This window comes from Microcaecilia unicolor, chromosome 6, assembly GCF_901765095.1.
Source record: "Microcaecilia unicolor chromosome 6, aMicUni1.1, whole genome shotgun sequence".
NCBI classification, from domain to species: Eukaryota; Metazoa; Chordata; class Amphibia; order Gymnophiona; family Siphonopidae; genus Microcaecilia; species Microcaecilia unicolor.
Window position 1 is genome coordinate 186,063,190 of NC_044036.1, and position 25,860 is coordinate 186,089,049.

At 42.5% G+C, this 25,860-nt stretch overlaps 1 protein-coding gene across 2 annotated transcripts in view; it reads right to left on the reverse strand.

Annotated features, from left to right (window-relative positions):
- The window catches only part of LOC115471611 (acylamino-acid-releasing enzyme-like), a 294,629-nt gene that overhangs the window by 42,728 nt on the left and 226,041 nt on the right, over nucleotides 1-25,860 (reverse strand). For both annotated transcript variants that reach the window (XM_030205319.1, XM_030205318.1), the window contains 2 exons: nucleotides 18,039-18,122; nucleotides 10,144-10,224 (listed from right to left, as the gene is read on the reverse strand). In XM_030205319.1, the coding sequence (XP_030061179.1) occupies nucleotides 10,144-10,224; nucleotides 18,039-18,122 (165 nt within the window). The remainder of the gene's footprint in view (nucleotides 1-10,143; nucleotides 10,225-18,038; nucleotides 18,123-25,860) is intronic.

The window sequence follows — 25,860 nt, forward strand, 5'->3', positions numbered from 1 at the left end:
CCCTGCCATCCTGCGTTCTCCTGTGACCTACCCTCACACCCTGTCCTCCAACATCTTTTATTATACCCCTGCACTAAGACCTCTACATACACTACAATTCAGATTATCTTGCAACTTACTACCACTGAACTGCTATCCAGAATTAATGTAATCTATCCCATAATGAGATCTCATGACCTTTACACAAACTGTCAACATCTATCAATCTGCATTATGCAGCAAAATATATCCACCACATTTCACAGGAATGATAATGCTCTTTCTGGCTGGTAATAAAGTTGATTCTTTACAGGGAAAGTGTTTTTATTTGATGGTGTTATCTTTTTCCCAATAAGTCTTTTTATTTATTTATTTTTTTAAGGATCAGTACAAGACCTGTTTGGTATTTTATTCTTTTTATTTGTTTATTTTTTTAAGGATCAGTACAAGACCTGTTTGGTATTTTATTCTACTAAAATAAGGGGAAAGCACAGTAAAGCCAATTCTTAGTAACACTTCAATATCTCACTTTGGTGTATCAGAGAATAATATTTATGTTTGTAATACTGCTGTTTTGTCTACCTGCACTTATAGGTAACTTGGATACCCATCTCCACACACTAACTTCCGCTATTGAGCGGGGTCATGTGACCCTTGCTTCAGCGTCTTGGATTTTTCAAGTAACTTGGACGCCCATCTCCATACACTAACTTCCGCTATCGAGTGGGGCCATATGACCCTTGCATCAGCGTCTTGGATTTTTCAAGCAAGTCTTCTCCACTATTTATACCTGCATGCCAGCGGTGCTCGTGTTTAACTCACTTTGGTGTATCAGAGAATAATGTTTATGTTTGTAATACTGCTGTTTTGTCTACTTGCACTTATAGGTAACTTGCAGGCTTATTTTCGAAAGTGATCGCCGGCGATCTTCCGACATAAATCGGGAGATCGCCGGCGATCTCTCAAAAGCAGTGAAATCGGTATAATTGAAATCGGCATTTTTGACAGCATCGCCGCTTTCCCGTCGCCACGCCGCTGAAAGTTCAAGGGGGCGTGTCGGCGGGACATGGGTGGGCATGGGCGTGGCTACCAGATGGCCGGCTTTCGTGGATAATGGGAAAAAAAAAGCGGCGTTCATCAGTATTTCGCCGGGTTTACTTGGTCCATTTATTTTCACGACCAAGCCTCAAAAAGGTGCCCCAACTGACCAGATGACCACCGGAGGGAATGGGGGATGACCTCCCCATAGTCCCCCAGTGGTCACCAACCCCCTCCCACACTAAAAAAATACAAATAAAAACCTTTTTTTACCAGCCTGTATGCTAGCCTCAAATGTCATACCCAGCTCCCTGGAGCAGTTTTTAATGGGTGAGTGCACTTCAGGCAGGTCCATCCCCCCCTACCTGTTACACTTGTGGTGCTAAGTGTTGAGCCCTCCAAACTCCCCCAAAACCCACTGTACCCACATGTAGGTGCCCCCCTTCACCCATAAGGGCTATGGTAATGATGTAGAGTTGTGGGGAGTGGGTTTGGGGGGATTTGGGGGGCTCAGCACCCAAGGGAAGGGTGCTATGCACCTGGGAGCTATTTGTGTATTTTTTGAACATTTTTAGACGTGCCCCCTAGGGTGCCCGGTTGGTGTCCTGGCATGTCAGAGGGACCAGTGCACTACAAATGCTGACTCCTCCCATGACCAAATGCCTTGGATTTCACCGGGTTTGAGATGGCCGGCAGTTTTTTCCATTATCACTGAAAAACAAAACCAGCGAACTCTGGCATTTGGCCAGGCTAAACCTCATGCTGACCTTTTTTTTTTTTTTTTTTTTTTTTTTACATTTGTACCCCGCGCTTTCCCACTCATGGCAGGCTCAATGTGGCTTACATGGGGCAATGGAGGGTTAAGTGACTTGCCCAGAGTCACAAGGAGCTGCCTGTGCCTGAAGTGGGAATCGAACTCAGTTCCTCAGTTCCCCAGGACCAAAGTCCACCACCCTAACCACTAGGCCACTCCTCCAATCCAATTTGTTATTTTTCCTTTCTTTAAAGTTATATTATGCTGTTCCTTCCAATCTGCTCTTTTACGTGCCAAACAGGATTATTATATCCAACTGACCAACTCTCTTGGCTCTAATCCTCGACTTCTCTTCACCACATTGAACTCTCTCCTCAAGGTGCCCCCTCCCCCAATTCCCCCTTCATTATCTCCTCAGACCCTTGCTGAATTCTTTCACAACAAGGTTCAAAAGATAAACCTTGCTTTCTCTACCTCACCACCTCTCCCTTCACTAGTCCGTTCCCCTCTCTCTCCTTCCCCTCATTCCCTTTCCTCCTTTCCTGAAGTTACTATTGAGGAAACTACACTTCTCCTTTCTTCCTCAAAATGTACCACCTGTTCCTCTGATCCCATTCCCACCCACCTTCTTAATGCCATCTCTCCTACTCTTATTCCTTTTATCTGTCACATTCTCAACCTCTCACTTTCCACTGCGACTGTCCCTGCTGCCTTTAAACATGCTATGGTCACACCTCTCCTTAAGAAGCCTTCACTTGACCCTACTTGTCCCTCTAATTACCGACCCATCTCCCTCCTTCCTTTTCTCTCCAAATTACTTGAGCGTGCTGTTCACCGCCGCTGCCTTGATTTTCTCTCCTCACATGCTATTCTTGACCCATTACAATCTGGTTTTCGCCCTCTCCACTCAACCGAAACTGCACTTACTAAAGTCTCCAATGACCTATTACTGGCTAAATCCAGAGGTCAATATTCCATCCTCATTCTTCTTGATCTTTCCGCTGCTTTTGACACTGTCGATCACAGCATACTTCTCGATACCCTGTCCTCACTTGGATTCCAGGGCTCTGTCCTTTCCTGGTTCTCTTCCTACCTCTCCCTCCGCACCTTTAGTGTTCACTCTGGTGGATCCTCTTCTACTTCTATCCCTCTGCCTGTCGGCGTACCTCAGGGTTCTGTTCTTGGTCCCCTCCTCTTTTCTATCTACACTTCTTCCCTTGGTTCATTAATCTCATCCCATGGCTTTTCCTACCATCTCTATGCTGATGACTCCCAAATCTACCTTTCTACCCCTGATATCTCACCTTGCATCCAAACCAAAGTTTCAGCGTGCTTGTCTGACATTGCTGCCTGGATGTCTCAATGCCACCTGAAATTAAATATGACCAAAACCGAGCTTCTCATTTTCCCCCCCAAACCCACCTCCCCGCTCCCCCCATTTTCTATTTCTGTTGATGGCTCTCTCATTCTCCCTGTCTCCTCAGCTCGAAACCTTGGGGTCATCTTTGACTCTTCTCTCTCCTTCTCTGCTCATATCCAGCAGACCGCCAAGACCTGTCGTTTCTTTCTTTACAACATCCGTAAAATCCGCCCCTTTCTTTCCGAGCACTCTACCAAAACCCTCATCCACACCCTTGTCACCTCTCGTTTAGACTACTGTAATCTGCTTCTTGCTGGCCTCCCACTTAGTCACCTCTCCCCTCTCCAGTCGGTTCAAAACTCTGCTGCCCGTCTCATCTTCCGCCAGGGTCGCTTTACTCATACTACCCCTCTCCTCAAGACCCTTCACTGGCTCCCTATCCGTTTTCGCATCCTGTTCAAACTTCTTCTACTAACCTATAAATGTACTCACTCTGCTGCTCCCCAGTATCTCTCCACATTCGTCCTTCCCTACACCCCTTCCCGTGCACTCCGCTCCATGGATAAATCCTTATCTGTTCCCTTCTCCACTACTGCCAACTCCAGACTTCGCGCTTCTGTCTCGCTGCACCCTACGCCTGGAATAAACTTCCTGAGCCCCTACGTCTTGCCCCATCCTTGGCCACCTTTAAATCTAGACTGAAAGCCCACCTCTTTAACATTGCTTTTGACTCGTAACCACTTGTAACCACTCGCCTCCACCTACCCTCCTCTCTTCCTTCCCGTTCACATTAATTATTTGATTTGCTTACTTTATTTATTTTTTGTCTATTAGATTGTAAGCTCTTTGAGCAGGGACTGTCTTTCTTCTATGTTTGTGCAGCGCTGCGTATGCCTTGTAGTGCTATAGAAATGCTAAATAGTAGTAGTAGTAGTAGTATCGAAAAAAAAGATGGCTGGCCATCTTTATCGAAAATACGGTTCTGGCCAGCTGTTGCGCCGCCGCCAAAATAGATCGCCGGCGACCTATTTTGCTGGCGACGTTCGATTATGCCCCTCTTGGACGCCCATCTCCATACACTAACTTCTGCTATCGAACGGGGTCACGTGACCCTTGCGTCAGCATCTTGGATTTTTGAAGCAAGTCTTCTCCACTATTTATACCTGCATGCCAGTGGCGCTCGTGCTGCTGAGGCGTGCGCGTTGGACGCGCGCTGGAGGAGCGCACCTGAGGAGCAGGTTTGGCTCCTTAGGTTTGCTCCTTGGGGTGCACAACGAGGGGTGACAGGTCTTCCTACTATTATTAGGACTTGTCTCCACTTCACTATACAAATAACGAGTCGACAGAGAAGGAACGTAGATCGGAGGTTTTTAATAAGCCAGTCAGTCTCTCTCTTCATTTTTCTATTTTCGCTACTGCTTTTTTGTTGGCCTAGCATGATATCTTTGAATCAGCCACCCTCTTCATCAGATAAATTAGTTATTCCGGTACATTATGGATGGCAGCCAAATCGGAAAATTCCCATCTATGATAGGACTAGTTCTCTAATAGGTTTATCTACTTCCGGAGGTAAAGGGTTCAATGATATTCCAGTCCCTAAATCGTTATCACTAGCGTTAGTAAATTGTCGATCGCTAAAGCGTAAATATAATTGCATTATAGATAATATTGACCTTTTTCACCTTAACTTATTTGCACACAGAGACTTGGCTCCTTCTTGGAGAGGAATCCTATCTAGAGTACTGATAGAACTGAAAAACGAGCTTGCGGAGCTACTGCTAGTGATATGCAACTTATCCTTAAAATCGAGCATGGTACCGGAAGATTGGAGGGTGGCCAATGTAACGCCCATTTTTAAAAAAGGCTCCAGGGGAGATCCGGGAAATTATAGACCGGTGAGTCTGACGTCGGTGCCGGGGAAAATGGTAGAGGCTATTATCAAAAACAAAATTACAGAGCACATCCAAGGACATGGATTACTGAGACCAAGTCAGCATGGCTTTTGTGTGGGGAAATCTTGCCTGATCAATTTACTTCAATTCTTTGAAGGAGTGAACAAACATGTGGACAAAGGGGAGTCGGTTGATATTGTGTATCTGGATTTTCAAAAGGCGTTTGACAAGGTACCTCATGAAAGGCTACAGAGGAAATTGGAGGGTCATGGGATAGGAGGAAATGTCCTATTGTGGATTAAAAACTGGTTGAAGGATAGGAAACAGAGAGTAGGGTTAAATGGGCAGTATTCACAATGGAGAAGGGTAGTTAGTGGGGTTCCTCAGGGGTCCGTGCTAGGACCGCTGCTTTTTAATATATTTATAAATGATTTAGAGATGGGAGTAACTAGCGAGGTAATTAAATTTGCTGATGACACAAAGTTATTCAAAGTCGTTAAATCGCGACAGGATTGTGAAAAATTACAAGAGGACCTTACGAGACTGGGAGACTGGGCGGCTAAATGGCAGATGATGTTTAATGTGAGCAAGTGCAAGGTGATGCATGTGGGAAAAAAGAACCCGAATTATAGCTACGTCATGCAAGGTTCCACGTTAGGAGTTACGGACCAAGAAAGGGATCTGGGTGTCGTTGTCGATAACACACTGAAACCTTCTGCTCAGTGTGCTGCTGCGGCTAAGAAAGCAAATAGAATGTTGGGTATTATTAGGAAAGGTATGGAAAACAGGTGTGAGGATGTTATAATGCTGTTGTATCGCTCCATGGTGCGACCGCACCTTGAGTATTGTGTTCAATTCTGGTCGTCGCATCTCAAGAAAGATATAGTAGAATTGGAAAAGGTGCAGCGAAGGGCGACTAAAATGATAGCGGGGATGGGACGACTTCCCTATGAAGAAAGACTAAGGAGGGGCTATACAGCTTGGAGAAGAGACGGCTGAGGGGAGACATGATAAAGGTATATAAAATAATGAGTGGAGTGGAACAGGTGGATGTGAAGCTTCTGTTCACGCTTTCCAAAAATACTAGGACTAGGGGGCATGCGATGAAACTACAGTGTAGTAAATTTAAAACAAATCAGAGAAAATGTTTCTTCACCCAACGTGTAATTAAACTCTGGAATTCGTTGCCGGAGAAAGTGGTGAAGGCGGTTAGCTTAGCAGAGTTTAAAAAGGGGTTGGACGGATTCCTAAAGGACAAGTCCATAAACCGCTACTAAACGGACTTGGAAAAAATCCAAAATTCCAGGAATAACATGTATAGAATGTTTGTACGTTTGGGAAGCTTGCCAGATGCCCTTGGCCTGGATTGGCCGCTGTCGTGGACAGGATGCTGGGCTCTATGGACCCTTGGTCTTTTCCCAGTATGGCATTACTTATGTACTTATATTTCAGAATCTTCCATCAGGATACTCTGTGAGTTATATATCTTGAGTGGGTAAACGAGGCGGGAGTTTAGCAGTTATTTATAAATCTAATGTTAAAGTAACTGAGATTATTGATCATGGTCTCCTATACCCAGAACTTTTGTTGTTGAAGATAAATACGAGTACTGGTACTTTTCATACACTCCTTTTTTATTGTGCTCCATCTAATAATAGTGTAGATTGGGACAATATCTACCAAACTATAGCAGATGCTAATGTGAAATTTCCAAACCTCTTGCTATGAGGAGATTTTAATATACATGTAGATGACAACACTGACCCTCGAGCAAAGAGATTTCTTAAATTCATAGAGGATATTGACATTGTGCAATACGTAAATACACCTACCCAAACTGCAGGTCATACTCTTGACCTAATTATGAGTAATAGGTCAGAAGAGCTACAATGTTCTAAGATTAACACTGTACCAGTTTCATGGTCTGATCATTTTTTGCTTCATTTTAAACTAATACTTCCACGACCTGCATGAAGATCAACTCTATCTTACTTTCGATCTAGGGGCATAAGAAAATAGACCCAATGACGCTACCTTCTCTGGCCACTAATTTTCCACACAATTTCTATGATCTATCAGTAGAAAAACAGATAGCTACCTGGAATCAGGTTCTTTTGATGGCTTTGGATACCACTGCCCCTAATAAACTAATTAAACAGAGAATGAAACCCTCTTAACCATGGTATCATGTCGGTCTAAAATTATGTAAACAACAGGTACGTAGAGCAGAGTGTCTGTGGAGAAAAGGAAAATCAACTGAATTAAAAAAATATCTGTAAACAGTGTCAGCGATACTACGTATCGCAGATAAAAATAGCTAGGACCTCGTATTTTTCAAAACAAATACAAGTTGCATCAAATTCATCTAAACAATTATTCTCTATAATGAAACAATTAACAAGTAACCTAAAGCGTCTATTGAGGACTGTTTTGTAGAATCCAAACTATTGGCTAAATTTTTTATATCCAAAATAGACATATTAAGAGCTAATTTGAACAAATTAATAGTACCAAAGATTATATGTTCTTTACCATCCTCAGAATTGTGAACTACATTTGAGATTCCATCTTTAAATTCTTTCTTAACAACCATATCACAACTTTCATTAACTTATAATCAACTAGATCCAATACCATCAACTTGGTTAAAAAATTCTTCTTTAGAAATACAAAATCAACTTCATTCGATCATTACAAAAAGCCTTATAGAGGGAACAGTCCCTCAAATTCTTAAAGAGGCTTTGGTAAAGCCTATTCTAAAAAAACCTACTTTAGACCCTCAGCTTCCGGGAAATTATCGTCCAATCTCCCATGTATATCTAAAATACTAGAAACGGTTGTGTTTAAGCAACTACAATCTTACGTCGAGACGAAGAATATACTACATCCTAGAGTAGACAATCAGGTTTTAGAAAAGGCTACAGTACAGAAACGGTTTTAACGTCATTCATGAGTGAAATTCATTCTAGATTAGAGCAAGGTTATATTGCACTGGTTGTTTCACTTGATCTGTCCGCAGCATTCAATCTGATAGATCATACTCTATTATTAGAACGACTAAAGGAAATTGGGATCTCAGGTACAATCTACAACTGGTTTACTTCTTATCTTGAGAACAGTTCATTTAAAGTTATTCAAAATCAATCAATCTCTACTTCCTATTTCAGCTGTTGTGGGGTACCACAAGGATCGGTGTTATCTCCTATGCTGTTCAATTTATATGTTAGTCCACTGTCACTACTTATTCAGTCCTTAGGTATTAGTTCTTAGTCGTATGCTGATGACTTCCTTTTGATCCATTATGTTAAGGCAGTAAACATTGACCTAGCACCGATTCAAAATTGTCTTGAGGAGGTGGCCGATTGGCTGGTGAAGCATAAATTGGTATTAAATCCAGATAAAACCATAACTGCATGGATAACGGGCCCTGGGCCTACTCCATCCTTAACACTTACTCTGTTTGGTAAACAAATACCTACAGTACAGTCATTCAGATACCTAGGTATTATTATTGACTTCTCTATCTTTTAATGAGCAAATATCTGATCTGACAAAGAAATCTTTTTATCAGTTGTGCAAACTACGCTCAATCTGAAATTCCATAAACAAATCTTCATTATGTACACTAACTTATGCTTATATTTTACCACGCTTGGACTACTGTAATATAGTTTATGCAGGTCTTTCAAAACTTAACGTAAAACGACTACAGACGATTCAAAATAGTGCAGCTCGCATTATTTGTAGAGCTTCAAAATATGACAGAATTACTCCACTGTTATATCAATTGCACTGGCTTCCAATAGAAGCTAGGATAAAATTTAAAATTCTTACATTGACACACAAAGCATTTTACTTATCTAGTCCATCGTATCTGTCTAATCTTATTATCCCTTATACACCAGCACGGACACTTTGGTCATTGACAGACAATAGATTGGTAATTCCATCTCCATCTAAAGCTAGATGGGAATCAACGCGAACATCTGCATTCTTCTTCTTAGTCCCTAACCCTTTGGAACTGCCTTCCTAAAGAACTTAGGCTTGAAGACTCCCACACTCATTTCCGCAAAATTTTAAAAACGCATTTTTTTTCGAGATGTATTTGAAGATAATGTTTAATACAAAACTAAATATAAAATAATGGAAAGGGATAGGAGAAGAGAAGAAAGAAGAAGGGAGGGAGGGAGAGAATAGGAGAAAAGGGGAAAGAAAGGTTGGAAAAAAATAAGAGAATATACTTTTTGTTTTTCTCTTTTTTTATTTTTTTCAGATTTTATTAAATGTTTTTATGATTATAGCTTAAGTAATTCGTATGAATTGTTTAATTGACCGTCTGGTTTGCTGTGCTTTCCTATCATAAATGGATTTCAGAGTATATTTTACAGTATTTTAACGTTATATTTTAATGTTATATTACATTGCAAACCGTTCTGACTTTTGTAATAAGTGACGGTCTAGTAAATGAATAAACGATAAACGATATCTAACCTCAGGATTTTCTGCTACCTGTATCCCGCGTTCATTTCCCCAGCAGATCCTCCTGCTCCCTGGATCTCTTATTTCTGCTCCAGGCAGAACCTCCTGCTTCCTGTAGGCTTCATTCTTTCGTTCAGAAGGACCCCCTATTCCCTGGATCTCTCACTCATAATTTCAGCAGAGCTTCCTGCTCCCTGGACTTTGTATTTATTTTGTCCTAGCAGGACCTCCTTCTTCCTAGATCCCATATTCCTTTTCTCCAGCCAAATTAAGATATACAAGCCAAGGCCTGAAAGGAAAACATTTTTCAAGATGTAAATCTTCGCTGTCTACCATAATTGCCCTGTTTTTGACGTGCACCGCCTAGTTTATCATCAAACAAATCAAGATACCCTGCTAATCCAGAGTTAAGTGGGATCCCTCTCTGTTGCTGACAGCAGAGGTTAGCCTTGCAGTGTGTAACTTTCAGCCTTGCCCCTCTACAACCTCACTGTCTTAGCTCATTGGTACTTGGATAGTTTCTGTGCTGCACTTCACATTATTACCATCAAAACACTCCTCCTACTTAGATCCTGAGTAGGAGGAGGTGGTGGTGGTGGTGGTGGTGGTTGAGGTTATATCTATTTGAAGAAGATACTCACCCAACAGAACTGCAAACCCCATCCTGCACAGAACAGCAGAATACAGCATCCATTCTACCACAAACACACTGTGTGGGCCTCCTGAAATGCAGAAAGGAAACATGGCAGTTGGGGAGGATATGTATCTGACCTCTATGGCATGTGAGGACCTGGTATCTTCATGTACTTTACACACAACCTGCATCCCACATAATTTAAGAAACAGGAAATGAAATGTCCTGCTGCATTAGGGTACAAGAGTAGAGTTACCATATTTGCTCCCCCACAAAAGAAGACACATGCCCCACCCCACCATCCGGCCCACTCCTGTCACACCCCCTAAGGGTGTCCTATCCTCCCCTCCCCGCCCTGGTGGTCTACTGACCTCTTCAGGGAAAGAAAGAGTCCCCTCTTTCCTGCCAGGAGCAGCTGCAGACTGTCTCTTGCTGCCTCTGGTCCCGGCGCCAATTCAAAATGGCTGCCAAGAGTTCAAGCAGTGACCTTGCAAGACTTCTGCGGAAGTCTCGTGAGGCCACCGCTTGAACTCTCAGCAGCCATTTTGAACCAGTGCCGGGACCGGAGACAGCAAGAGACAGTTTGCAGCCACTCCGGGCAGGAAAGAGGGGGCTCTTTCTTTCCCTGAAGAGGTCACTAGACCACCAGGGCAGTACAGTAAAGTAAGGGGAGGATAGGACAACCCTAGGCCCGCCTGCCTGCAAATCTGGACAAACGGGCAGGCTGGCAAAACTACTACTACTACTACTAACTAAAACCCGCCCGGTTGCCCGACCATGTCCCCCAAAAAAGGACATGTCCGGGTAAAACCAGATATATGGTAACCCTATACAAGAGAGCTCCAATTATGCAAAAGACAATACATGATGTGATATCCGCAAGCGAGCCTTCTCCGGAGTAGCTCCCATACTCTAGAATGCTCTCCCTGAAAGGATCCGCTTAACACAAGACTCTCTTACTTCAGGAAGCAGGTAAAAGCTTGGCTGTTCAACCAGGCCTTTAATGGAAGAAGTACTACTACTACTACTATTTAACATTTCTAGAGCGCTACAAAGTGTACGCAGCGCTGTACAAACACAGAAGAAAGACAGTCCCTGCTCAAAGAGCTTACAATCTAATAGACAAAAAGTAAAGCATTTAAATTTAAAATATTTAAGAAGTAACTAACTTGTTAGTCACACTCACACACACAGGGAGTGACACGGGCTGCACATACTGCAGCAGGACATGTTTATCCACTCCTACCCTAGCTAAGATAATATTTAACCATCTCTCTTATCTCATGTGCAACTTTCTTCAAATCAGTCCTTACTTTCTAACTCTTCCTACTTTCTTACCTATCCATATGTTACATCTTTGCTTTACCCTTTACTATCAATTATAATGTTCTATTACATATTGTTTTGACATTGTAAGTAGTATACTATACCATACTTGTATTGTTATTTGATATTTTTACTGCTGTAATTCTCTACTGTTTATGTTTGATACCTACCGTACACTGCGCCTTGAGTGAATTCTTTCAAAAAGGTAAGAAATAAACATAAAATAAACTCAGCCTCCTCGGACGGCAGCAAAGACAGAGGACAGAGGACCGTGTGCTGCTGCGGCTAAGAAAGCGAATAGAATGTTGGGTATTATTAGGAAAGGTATGAAAAACAGGTGTGAGGATGTTATAATGCCGTTGTATCGCTCCATGGTGCGACCGCACCTTGAGTATTGTGTTCAATTCTGGTCGCCGCATCTCAAGAAAGATATAGTAGAATTGGAAAAGGTGCAGCGAAGGGCGACTAAAATGATAGCGGGGATGGGACGACTTCCCTATGAAGAAAGACTAAGGAGGCTAGGGCTATACAGCTTGGAGAAGAGACGGCTGAGGGGAGACATGATAGAGGTATATAAAATAATGAGTGGAGTGGAACAGGTGGATGTGAAGCTTCTGTTCACGCTTTCCAAAAATACTAGGACTAGGGGGCATGCGATGAAACTACAGTGTAGTAAATTTAAAACAAATCAGAGAAAATGTTTCTTCACCCAACGTGTAATTAAACTCTGGAATTCGTTGCCGGAGAAAGTGGTGAAGGCGGTTAGCTTAGCAGAGTTTAAAAAGGGGTTGGACGGTTTCCTAAAGGACAAGTCCATAAACCGCTACTAAACGGACTTGGAAAAATCCAAAATTCCAGGAATAACATGTATAGAATGTTTGTACGTTTGGGAAGCTTGCCAGGTGCCCTTGGCCTGGATTGGCCGCTGTCGTGGACAGGATGCTGGGCTCGATGGACCCTTGGTCTTTTCCCAGTATGGCATTACTTATGTACTTATGACCCGCGCCAGTAGGCCGCCCCTGAAACAAAGAGACGCGGAAGCACGAAAATTCTCCCAATGAGTTCACTGGGCAGCAGAGCTAGAGAAGCCATGCAAGCGGACAACCCCTAAAACAAGGAACCAGAAGCGTGAAAGCACTTCTAAACAGGTCGATGGGGCCTCCGAGGGCTCGGCTCTCCAACCACTAAAGCAGTTCTTACAGCCACGGAGTCTTTATGCCCAGGGGAAACACTTCTAACATCTAACTGTGAGTAAACTACTCATACTTATTCAATAAACAAAACTTCAAAAAGATAGAGATCTCAACTGTGCCCTGTATGCCAAGGACTACTACATAATACCACTGAACCATCACCCCCTCCCACCTACAAGACGCTGAAACTCAACAGTGGCAGCAATCAGGCAACATGAGACAAATTAAAGAAGATCACTATCCCTCCTCCCACCTCCCCTGCACACTAACACTAATAGGACCAGGAGCAACTACTGATCTCAACAACTAAGGCAAACCAAAAATACGTAAACACACAAAGCCAGAACACTGGACTCCATCACAAAGAACATAGCCCTATCACGCACCCTATCAAACACAGCCCACTAGCAGCCCAAGTGAACAGACACCATAATGAACACCATCAACCTACTCCTAGCAATCTACTCCTTATCTTTGATCCACTTAACAATTACCACCCCACTCGCAGAAAATAAGATCATACCTATACTACATAATCATCAAAGGCTGCTTAGACACACCACACCCCATCAAACAGACAACAACCAAAACAAAGGAAGAACACCAACATACAACCAACCTCAACAGAAAGGAAAGAAAGACCATAATAAACTAACAAAGAAACGACAACTGACAAAAATTCATATAACACCAAACACAGATACCCATACCAAAAAATTCAAGTGGGTTACATTAACGCCAGATCCTTAGTAAACAAAACAACAATAATAACAGACTGGATCATGTCAGAAAACCTTGATCTACTTTTCATCAATGAAACCTGGATCTATGATCAAGAGGACCCAATAATCCTAAACCTATGCCCTCCAGGATACAAAATCTCTCACTGGACCAGGAAGGAAAAGAGAGGCGGAGGCATAGTACCAGTCTACTGATCCCACTTTATCGTTGAAACCACGGCCAAGTCCATAAGAACTCAACTCGAAATCGCCTCAATTAGAATCCATCACAAAACCCTGCGTGATCACCTAAACTGTGTTTTGTTTTATAGACCACCAGTTAACTGGAACAAAAGTCAGTCAAACTTCATGGACTTCATCTCAAACACTTGTACAACCAACTCCAATATACTAGTATACTAGGAGACATTAACCTCCACCAACGCACAAGAATGTAAGGAATTCCTCCATCTATGGGATCTTAATTGGCCACACACGCAAGCTACCCATAACAAAAGGCACACAATCGACCTCATCTCACACAAACTGTCCACAGACCAGAACCTACTAACAACAGAAACTAAATGGACAGAAACACCATGGACCAACCACTACAAGTTAAACCTATCCCTTAAATGGCAGAAAAAGAGATCACACCGTACACAAGAATACACAACCTACAGCACAAGAGGCCAAATAGACTCGGAAACATTCTGGCAACAGATATATAATAACGACTGGACAGCACAAACGGACTCTACACACTACCTCTCAGAATGGGATAAAAGATGCAGAAGTATACTGGACGAAATAGCACCCTCTCATACAAGAACCACACTTAGGCATAACTCTATACCATGGTTCAACGAAGAACTGAAAAAACTAAAAACACAATCCAGAAAACTCGAATGAGCTTGGAAAAAAATAAAAGACGAACACACACTCAACGCATGGAAACAAACACAAAGAAAATACAAATACGCAATAAGACAAACCAAAAGATCATACTACAAAACTAAAATAGGACCAGATTACAAAGACACAAAGAAATTATACCAACTCGTAAATAAATTACTAGACACTACCTTGGTCACTACAACCAATACAGACATCCCATCTGCAGACAATGAAAAAATTGCAAACCTACGTAACACGATACCTCAGGACAATACCGATATTGAAACTTCATCATTGGCTTGGACCAAACCCCTAGTGAATACCCAGTGGACAGAATCTGGTCAAACTTTGCCCTCCTCACCACCGAAACAGTCACCCAAGCAATCAATAAAGATACATGGCCCAGCTACCTACTAAAATCCGCCCCCCACCGTTTCATAGCAGACCTTACATCCCACTTAAACTACATGCTTCAACAAGGTCTCTTCCCTAAGGAAAATGGCAACATCCTACTCACCCCAATACCAAAATATCCCAAGAAAAAAATTAACAAAATCACTAACTACCGCCCAGTAGCATCAATCCCACTGGTTGTCAAACTGATGGAAAGCATGGTAAGCAAATAACTTGCTGATTATGTATACAAATTCACAATACTATATGAATCACAATCAGGATTCTACCCCCTCCATAGCACTGAAACAGTACTAATTACTCTCCTAGCCAAATTCAAGCAGGAAATAGCAACAGGTAAAAGCATACTTCTCCTCCAATTCAACATGTCTAGCGCATTCGACATGGTAAACCATAAAATCCTACTAAGACTCCTTGATTACTTCGGGATTGGCGGACATATACTTAATTGGATCAAGGGTTTCCTAACAACTAGAACATACCAAGTGAAAGCAGGCTCAAATATATCATCACCATGGAAAACAGAATGCGGAGTACCTCAAAGATCACCGCTATCACCGATCCTTTTCAACCTAATGATAACCCCACTAGCCAAATCCTTATCCAACCAAGGTCTTAACCCGTTCATCTATGCAGACGATGTCACAATATACATTCCCTACAAACATGATCTGACAGAAATCACCAACAAAATCATGCTCAGCTTGAATATCATAAATTCATGGGCAAATGCATTTCAGCTAAAACTCAACACAGAAAAAACACACAGTCTCATCCTCTCATCCCAATATAACACGTACAAACCCACAAAAATAAACCACCCCAGACTATACCCTCCCAATCTTAGACAGCCTGAAAATTCTTGGCATCACAATTGACCGTAACCTCACACTAGAGAACCAAGTGAAATCTACAACTAAGAAAATGTTCCACTCAATGTGGAAACTCAAACGCCTGAAACCATTCTTCCCGAGGGAAACATTTCGCAACTTGATACAATCAATGACACTAAGCCATGTAGACTATTACAATGGAATCTATGCAAGATGCAAAGAACAAATCTTAAAGAAACTCCAGACCGCTCAAAACACGGCAGCCAGGCTTATATTTGGAAAAACGCGATTCGAAAGCGCCAGACCCCTCTGAGAAAAACTGCACTGGCTTCCAATCAAAGAACGCATTACTTTCAAAATCTGCACCCTGGTCCATAAAATCATCTACAGCGAAACCTCGGAATACATGACAGACCTCATAGACCTACCAACCAGAAACAAATCAGGATCAACACGAACATACCTAAATCTCCACTACTCAAGCTGCAAAGGACTCAAATACAAATCAACTTATGCATCCAGCTTTTCCTATATAAGCACACAACTATGGAACGCACTACCCATAGCCGTGAAAACAACATATGACCAACTAAAATTCCGGAAATCACTAAAAACCAACCTATTCAAAAAGGCATACCCCACCAACCCAACTTAAATGGTGGTACCTTGCAACACAACGAAACCAAAACTCGTTGGACACAAATGAACTCTTCCTCTCTACGATCCGCTTCCTCTCTACAATTCCCTATATGTCTGTTACACTTGAACCTTGTTCTACCAACACATTACTGTATTTGTTCATACCGGAATTGGCGATCGCCTTTACGGTACTATGTAAGCCACACTGAGCCTGCAAATAGGTGGGAAAATATGGGATACAAATGTAACAAATAAAAATAAAAAAATAATAAATAAATACAGTAGTGTAGCCTGTCTGAGCATTAGAGTAGGTGGACTTCAGTCAAACAGAAAGCTGCTTTAGTTCAGCCCATTCTGTACAGAACTTTGAAACACTCAAACATACAAACTGTTAAGATTAAAACCTTATAACCTTTTAACCATTCCCCTACAGTGGTACTGCTCTTTTTTTTTTTTTTAACGTTCAGAAATATTTTATTAAACAAACAAAAAAATACCCCCAATGACTGATCAGTCACGAATGAGAAATTAGTTGCTGATCTACAGTGGCATCAAGAGGAGACCATAAATCAGTAAATTTGCGCAGAAGACCTTCATGTTCAGCTATAACTGATCTTGGGCTGATCAAGATGGGATTAATGTATATCTTTTTAATTTTGTTTTAGGTTTTTTTTGAAGGGGTATGTTGATCACCCCTGATTTTTAGGTATGTATTGATACATTATTGGATTTGAGCAAATCCATTCAACGTTTTATATATATTCTAATGACTATATATGTTTTAATCACACTTTTATATGTTTGGAAAGTGGCTTGTCTTATCTCCTCCATTTTACTTTTGAATGTGTAATGCATTTATTGTATTTTATCATTGGCTGTTATGACTTTTTATATATTTGAGAAGATATATATATATACAAACACACATAACTTGAGATGATGTTATTACTATTTTTATGTTTTTATTTGTAGTTTTACCCCTGACACAGCCTGAGGGCGAAACGTGGCCACATCGGGTACTGTTTTTATCTTGGTTTGAATAAATAATTTCTTTGTTTTTTTATGTATATCGGTCTACTTTTTATAATAGACAGCTATAACCCTTACATACTCAGGATTCGACACTTCTCCTGTCTTCTAACATGTGTCTTATGACAAGAAAACCTATAAGCTTCTGTTTAAAACAAAATCTATTTTTGTGTTTATTCAAGTAAGGTGTCCAGAAAAAAGAGAACTCCTTACATAGTTTCAAAATTCTTTGCCATTGTTTAAACATTTAGGGCCCTGTTTACTAAGGTATGTTAGTGTTTTTAGTCGCGCACGCTAACCATGTAAGCGCCTATAGGGGTATTGTAGGTACGTACATAGTTAACGCGCATACATGGTTAACATGCCTATAACACTGCTTAGAAAATAGGGCCCTTAGTATGATCTTTGAAAATACATTAGTCCAACCTTCTTTAGGAAACTTCCTTAGCAAATGTTTTGCTCCGTCTTCCTTATTTTGTTGCAAAAATTTAATCGCAATTTTATCTTCTTCGCTAGTTTTGGGGTTATTTGGAAAGATTTTGGCGGTCCCATTTTTTCTGGACACCATGTATAACGTTTGTACTGCACACTGAAATACCACACTTGCCTCTCCCCCTACACCTATTACCAAAGATCAGCATGGCATAAGCTAGAGTTTCAGTGATGTGCAGCAGCTTCCAAATGCTTTGAACAATGATGTCCCACCAGGCATAAAATATAAATGGGAAGGCAATAATTTTGTCTATCATTTTCCCCAATCTTACCGCTTTAATATTGTCACGTATGTGACAGAAAATGAAAGATAAATTTTAATGGCAATGATTATTATTGGCAATAGTAATATCCGCTCACCATGAGGAATAACGACCAGAGGCAGCCTGGCTTTCTCCTGCACACTCTTGGGCTTCAGTAGGATACATTCAAAGTCCAGTCCAGCTGTAGAGAAGGGAGAAACACACTGAGTAGAGCCAACAGGAAAGGATGCTCATGATAAGCTAATGATTCTGGGTGCTGATTATCACCATTGCTGTCTCATTTACTCTTAGCTTTGGCACAGGAAGAAGTCCAGCTAATCATGGTACCATTGGCAGTCAATAAATGATGTATACAAGGGCAACGAAAGAGTGCCCCCATTAGGCCCAGGGAAAGCAACTGCTTATTCATGGGGGTAGAAGGAATGCAATCTGGCAACTTTTGGGGATTCTGCCAGATGCTTGTGTCCTGGCTTGGTCACTTTTACAAGCAGGATACTGTGCCAGATTGACCTTTGGTCTGACCCAGTATGGCAATTTCTATGTCTTACTGAGAAAGCAGGAATGCCATAAAGAGCTTAGGGGCCCTTTTACTAAAAAAAACACTAAAATATGAGTTTATGTTTTAATGCTAGAGTTTCCTGCGCATTATTTATTTATTTTATTTATTGCATTTGTACCCCACAATTTCTTTCCTAGTGATTCAATGTGGCTTACAGTTATTAAAGAGAATAGCAGATTGCAGGTTCAAAGGCACAGATGGGAAGGATGAGACGTGTTTTCTTTAGGGGGGATCAAGTGTCCTCCAGTGTGATTGAGTCAGGTCCAGTTTCACCACTTCTTTCTTTTTTTCCATTCCTCTTTTTGTTTGTTTGGAGGTTCATGATTGTAGGGGGTGTTGTCTGATTATTTGAGTGGTTGTGGGATCGTTAGGAGGGTAGGTTGTTTTGTAGAAGTGGGCTTTCAGGTGTTTTCTGAATTATAGGTAGTTTGTTCTTGTATTTTAGATCTCTTGGGAGGGAGTTCCAGTTTTTGGTGCATAATGTAGGCAAAACTTGTTGCACATGAGGTTTTGTATTTTAGGCCTTGGAACTTAGGGAAGTGGAGTGTGAGGTAGGCTCTTGTGTTCTTGTTTGTGTTGTGGTAGTATTAGTAGGTCCGTCATGTAAGCCGCAGCGAGGTCAAAAATTATTCTGTAGACTAGTGTGAAGATCTTGAAGGATATGCGTGCCTTGATGGGTAGCCCATATTTAAGGCGCCAGTATTTTAAGGACTTTTTTCTTTTTTGTATGTCCCGTAGGAGATCTTACCCAGGCCTATTTAGGAGGTGCTAAGTGCTCCAGCATTAACCCTCATTATTCCATTAGTGCCATGGCTTTTTTTGTGGGGGTACTTGGGGGTACTGAGTACCGGCACCTTTTCCATTGTCTGCTAAAATTGACCCAAGGACCCCAAGTTTTAATGAAAGAGCTCAGGCTCTACACACCAATTCTGCCTTGTCATAGGTTCTGTGACTGATTGCAGGGGGCCTGGCTATTGTGGGGTGGATCCCTCAGTGATCACCCCACCCTTGAAGGGTGGCCTAGCATTTGAGTACCAGCACCTTTTTTGCTAGAAAAGATGCACTGATTAGCGCACACTAATGTGAATGTGCTAGTTGGAAAATGCTTCCCCATCCATAACATGCCTGTCATGAAAAGCCTAGCCACCCACCTGGGGCTAACCCTGCGGCCATCTGAAGGGTCTGTAACCAGAACACACAAACAGTGGATTCCAAACGACGCCAACACCCACAGAAGGTGAAATCCACTGTTTGTGTGTTTTGGCTTTCGGTATCTACTGTTTGTGTGTTTTGGCTTTCGGTATCTACTGTTTGTGTGTTTTGGTTTTCGGTTCTCCTGTGGAGAGATCACCTTCTGTGGGTGTTGGGTGTGTAACCAGCACAGCTCAGGTTCGCCTGCACCTGTCGCTTGTGCTTTACACTAGCACCCTCCTCCCACCGACTGGGTCCCAACCGCCTCTGGGCGAGTCTCCTGCTCTCAAATTATTCCCCAGTGATTTCTAGGTCACTGGGGCACACTCACAGGGGTTCCACAGTTCCCTGAAAGCACTCAAAAACCCAACACACAAACCACCAGGATTCTTAGTCAGTCCAGACAAGCAGAGGCAATAAACTAAAAGAGGTTTATTGTTACAAAAATATTGAACAGTGAACTATAAAACAGATGGAACAAAAACAGCACATAACAGGTAATTGCATATGGATCAATTATAAAACTATCTAAACATTTTATCACTACCTGAATAGTGCCTGGGAAGTACAGGAAATACAGATGCTCACAAGTTACAGAATACAACTGATCACAGGGTCTCACAAATTATCTCACAGTTAGGCGGGAAAAAGAAAAAACTTTCACTTCTGGTACAGCTTAAAAAAAAAAAAAAAAGACAATCGCCATCTGCTGGCCAACCAGGTGAAACACATATCATCAGCAAAACAACCAGGAGAAACACATATCATCAGCAAAATAACCAGGAGAAATACAGTTCATAGACTTAGAAACTTACTGATTTGACACAACGCCCCCCTCCCAAAATAAGAATATTTTAAAAAACCCCACATGATTAGCACTCACTGACAGGCTAGTTACCGCAAACCGCCTTAACGCTTTTTGTGGTAAGCCTTTTATGCTACATTAGTGCTTTAATGCTGTTTAGTAAAAGGGTCCCTTAATATACAAGCAAAATGTGCAAACCACAGAATAATCTTATCTAATCTGTAATTTATAGACTGCACTGGTCTCAGTGGGAGGTTCAAGGCTGTTTACATAGTAAGATAACTCATTGCTTAATGAGGAATTACATATTCAAACAGCACGCTAAAATATTAGACTAAAATTTTCCAAAAAGAAAAGTTTAGAGTTTCTTTCAAAGCCGCACATAGTTCTGCTCCACTCATATTTGCCTAGGAAGATCATTCCAAACTGTGCGTACTCGATAAGAGAATAAGGCATCAAAGTGTTGTTTAAATCAAATATTTTAAATACAGGAACTTTAACTGAAAGGAACCACATAATCTGGATGACGAAGAAAAGATCTGAGAATACTTGAATAAGAAATTCAGAGGTATTGCCATACAAAACATGAAATACGTACCTTAATAGGACACCAATGAAGTTTCTCAAAATAGAGACACACTGTCAAATTTTTTCAAGCGAAAAATTAATCGAACAGACGTGTTTATACAAAAATTTAGACTTTAATCCAATTTACAGAGAGTTTATAGTCCAGATGTGGTACAAATGCCTAAAAAAATCCGAGCGGTAAACACTTCCACCTAAGCATATTTTAAGCTCCTAGATTTGATATCCCAGTGCCTAAAAATACGCGCCTCTATTTACACCAATGAAAACGTGGCGGAAATTCCCGCGCATAGATTTAAGGGCACTGGGCCATATTCTATAACTATGTGCTTAAATTTTGGAAAGCTCATAAAACACCCATTATCAAGCCCATAGCCACACCCTTTTGAACTGTGCGCTTTAGAATTTAGGCGCAGTTCATTACAGAATACACTTAGTGAGTTGTGTGCGTAAATTCTAGCCAATTGTGTGCCAATTAGTGCTCATTATTGCTTAAGTGCTGTTATCGATGCTGATTAGCTTGTTTAGCCAATTAAGTTGCGCGCATTGTTATAGAATTTATCTGGATTTCGGCGCAGATCTCTAGGCATGCTATACAGAATAAGGCAGTATAGCTAAGGTACTTACCTGTAGCAGGTGTTCTCTGCAGATGGCAGGCTTTATATTCTCACAAGTGGGTGATGTCGATCTGCATCACCCAGTCTGGAACTTACTACTACTACTATAAATCATTTCTATAGCGCTACCAGTCGTACGCAGCGCTTCACAATTGAACATGAAGAAAGACAGTCCCTGCTAAAAAGAGCTTACAATCTAAATCAGGACACACAGACAGGACCAATAAGGATAAGGGTAGGACAGACAGAAGGACACATAGGGAAAGGGACTATTAAAGATAAGGATAAGGGTAGGACAGACAGAAGGACACATAGGGAAAGGGACTACTGAAGAGAGGAAGACAAGATAAAGGTTAAGAGTAAGTGACAAGTTAGGGGTCAAAAGCAGCATCAAACAGGTAGGCCTTTAGCTGGGATTTGAAGGCGGCCAGGGATGGAGCTAGACGTAACTGCTCAGGAAGCCCATTCCAGGCATAAGGTGCGGCGAGACAAAAGGAACGGAGTCTGGAGTTAGCGATGGAGGAGAAGGGTGCAATTAGGAGAGATTTGCATAGTGAACGGAGTTCCTGGGAAGGAGTGTAGGGAGAGATGAGGGTGGAGAGGTATAACGAGTATAAGTAGAGCATTGTGGAGCACAAGACATGCTCCACCACACATGCGCTCGTGTCTTCCAACCCACCGTGTGAATGCAGTCTCCTCAGTTAATACTACAACAAAAATAATGTAAAAATAACAAAGGAGACAACTCCAAGGGGAGGTGGGAGGATCTGTGAGAATATAAAGCCTGCTGTCCTTGGAGAACACCTGCTACAAGTAAGTACCTTAGCTTTCTCCGAGGGCAAGTAGGCTTATTAATTCTCACAAGTGGGGAATCCCTTGAAAAAGGCCCACCAAAAACAACAAACAGTGGTCAATTGGGCCTCGCAACAGTGAGCACATAACACAGAATAACCTCAAACTATATATAATCTGAATGAGAATGCAGCCTGGAACAGAATAAAACAGGCCTAGAATGGTGAAGTTGGATTGTCTGCACGAAATGACTGTCATGTCAGGTATCCTGCTCAAGGCAGTAGTGTGATGTGAATGTGTGGACTGAAGACCACGTAGCAGCTTTGCAAATATCTTCAATGGAAGCTGACCTGAAGTGGGCTACCGATGCAGCCATTGCTCTGACCTTGTGAGCCGTGACCTAACCCTCTAGGGTAAGCCCGGCCTAGGAATAAGTGAAGGAAATGCAATTTGTCAGCCAATTAGAAATGGTGCGTTTCCCGATGGCGACCCCCATCCTGTTGGGATCAAAAGAAACAAAAAGTTGGGCGGACTGTATGTGGGGCATAGTCCGCTCCATGTAGTAGGCCAATGCTCACTTGCAATCCAAGGTGTGCAAGCAGCTTTTGCCAGGATGGGCATGAGGACGAGGAAAGAATGTTGGCAAGACAATCAAGTGGTTCAGATGGAATTCTGACACCACCTTCAGCAGCAACTTAGGATGAGTGTGGAGGATACTCTATTGTAATGAAACTTAGTATAAGGTGCATCCACTACTAAGGCCTGAAGCTCACTGACTCTACGAGCTGAAGTAACAGCCACCAGTAAAATGACCTTCCAGGTCAAGTACTTCAGATGGCAGGAATTCAATGGCTTGAAGGGAGCTTTCATCAGCTGGGTGAGAAAGACACTGGGATTCCATGACACTGGAGGAGGTTTGACAGGGGGCTTTGACAACAGCAAACCTCTCATGAAGTGAACAACTAGAGCAGGGGTTTTCAACCCAGTCCTCAGGGCACACCCAACCAGTTTGGGTTTTCAGGATCTCTTCATTGAATTCAAAAAGGATATCCTGAAAACCCAGACAGGTTGGGTGTGCCCCGACGACTGAGTTGAAAACCCGTGAACTAGATGCTGTCCAGAGATGGGCTTTTTTCTACACGCTGCATTAATTGCACTAAAATGAACTCTTATGGAGGGTCTTGAGACCAGAGTCTGATAGGTGTAGAAGGTATTCAAGCAGGATCTGTGTAGGGCAAGCAAGGAGATCTAGGGCCTTGCTCTCACACCAGATGGAAAACCCCCTCCATTTGAAATAATAGCACCTCTTAGACCTGGGAGACACCCTCCGAAACTCAAGGAAACAAATTCTAGGACCTCAACATTCAAGCTGTGAGAGCCAGAGACTGGAGGATGGGGTGTAGAAGTGACCCCTTATTCTGCATGAAGAGGGTCAGAAAACACTCCAATCTCCACGGTTCTTTGGAGGGTAACTCCAGAAGAAGAGGGAACCATATCTGCAGCGGCCAGCACAGCGCGATCAAAATCGTGGTTCTGTGGTATTGCTTGAATTTCAACAAAGTTTTCTCCACTAGAGGTATGGGAGGGTACGCATACAGAAGACCTGTCTCACAATTGAGGAGGAAGGCATCTGATGCTAGTCTGTCATGGACCTGAAGCCTGGAACAGAACTGAGACATTGTGATTCAGCTGAGTGGCAAAAAGATCCACCAAGGGGGTGCCCCATGCTCAGAAGACCTTGCGGGCTATTCCCATATTAAGAGACCACTCATGAGGTTGCATTATCGTGCTCAGTCTGTCATCCAGGGTATTGTTTTTGCCTGCCAGATTAAGTGGTTTTAAGGAAAATGCCATGTTGGCGAGCCCAGTGCCACATCTGAACGGCCTCCTGACACAGAAGGTGTAATCCGGTGCCCTCCTGCTTGTTGGTGTAATACAATGCAATCTGATTGTCTGTTTGAATGATTACAATTTGATGAGACAGCCGATCTCTGAAAGACTTTAGAGAGTTCTAGATCGCCCAGAGCTCCAGGAGACTGATGTGAAGATTCGTTTCCTGGGTGGACCAAACACCTTGGGTGTGAAGCCTATCTACATGAGCCCCCCATCCCAGGAGAGATGCATCCACCATCAGCACTTTTTGTGCTGAGGAATTTGGAATGGAAGTCCCAGAATCAAATTGGATTGACTTGTCTACCACTGAAGAGAGCGTACAAGCTCTGGGGACACTTGGATGACATCTTCTATGCTCCCCGTGGATGATACCACTGAGAAGCTACGGTCCATTGAGCTGATCTCATGTAAAGATGTGTCATGGGTGCAACATACACTGTGGCGCAACATGGGTGGCGCAACAATCTCAACATCTGCCGAGCTGTGACCTGCTGAGAGGCTCGAATCTTGGAAGCGAATGCAACAAGTGTCTGGTCTCTTCTCCGGAAGGCCGCCTCATACCTGTATATTGAGCAGGCCTCCTATGAATTCCAGTTGCTCGACAGGGTGAAGGTGGGACTTAGGATAGTTTAAAACTAACCCTAGTAGCTTGAGCACCCGAATAGTCATTTGCATGGACTCCTGAGCTCCATCTGCTCTTCACTAGTCACTCGTCGAGATATGGGAACACATGGACTCCCAGTCTGCGTAGTGATGCTACAACTACCGTTAGACATTTGGTAAAGACCCTGGGTGCTGAAGTGAGGCCAAAAGGCAACACGCGGTACTGAAAATAATGTGTTCCCAGCCGAAACTGAAGATACTTCTGGTGGGCTGGGAGTATTGGGATGTGAGTATATGCATCCTTTAAGTCCAGGGAGCATAGCCCATCGTTTTTCTGAATCACTGGGAGAAGGGTGCCCAGGGAAAGAATACTGAACTTTTCTCGGACTAGGAATTTGTTCAGGGCCCTTAGGTCTAGGATGGGACGCATTCTCCCCTGTTTTCTTCTGCACAAGGAAGTACCTGGAATAGAATTCCTGCCCTTCTTCCCCTGGTAGAACGGGTTTGACCGTATGGGCCTTCAGAAGGGCGGAGAGTTCCTCTGCAAGTGCCTGTCTGTGCTGAGAGCTGAATGAATGAGCTCTCAGTGGGTAATTTGGAGGTCTTTGATACCAATTGAGCATCCAAGACAGACTATTTGAAGAATCCACTGGTCAAAAGTTATAAGGGTCCACCTTTTGTGTAAAAACTTTGGGCTCCCCCCGACTGGCAAGTCGTCTGGGACAGACACTTTTATAGTGGCTATGCTCTGCTGTAACCAGTCAAAAACTCGTTCCTTGCTTTGACTGGAGAGCAGCAGGGGCCTTAGGTGCATGCTGTTGACGTCAACGAGCGCGCTGGGGCTGAGCCTGGACAGGCTGGCAAGCCGAGGGAT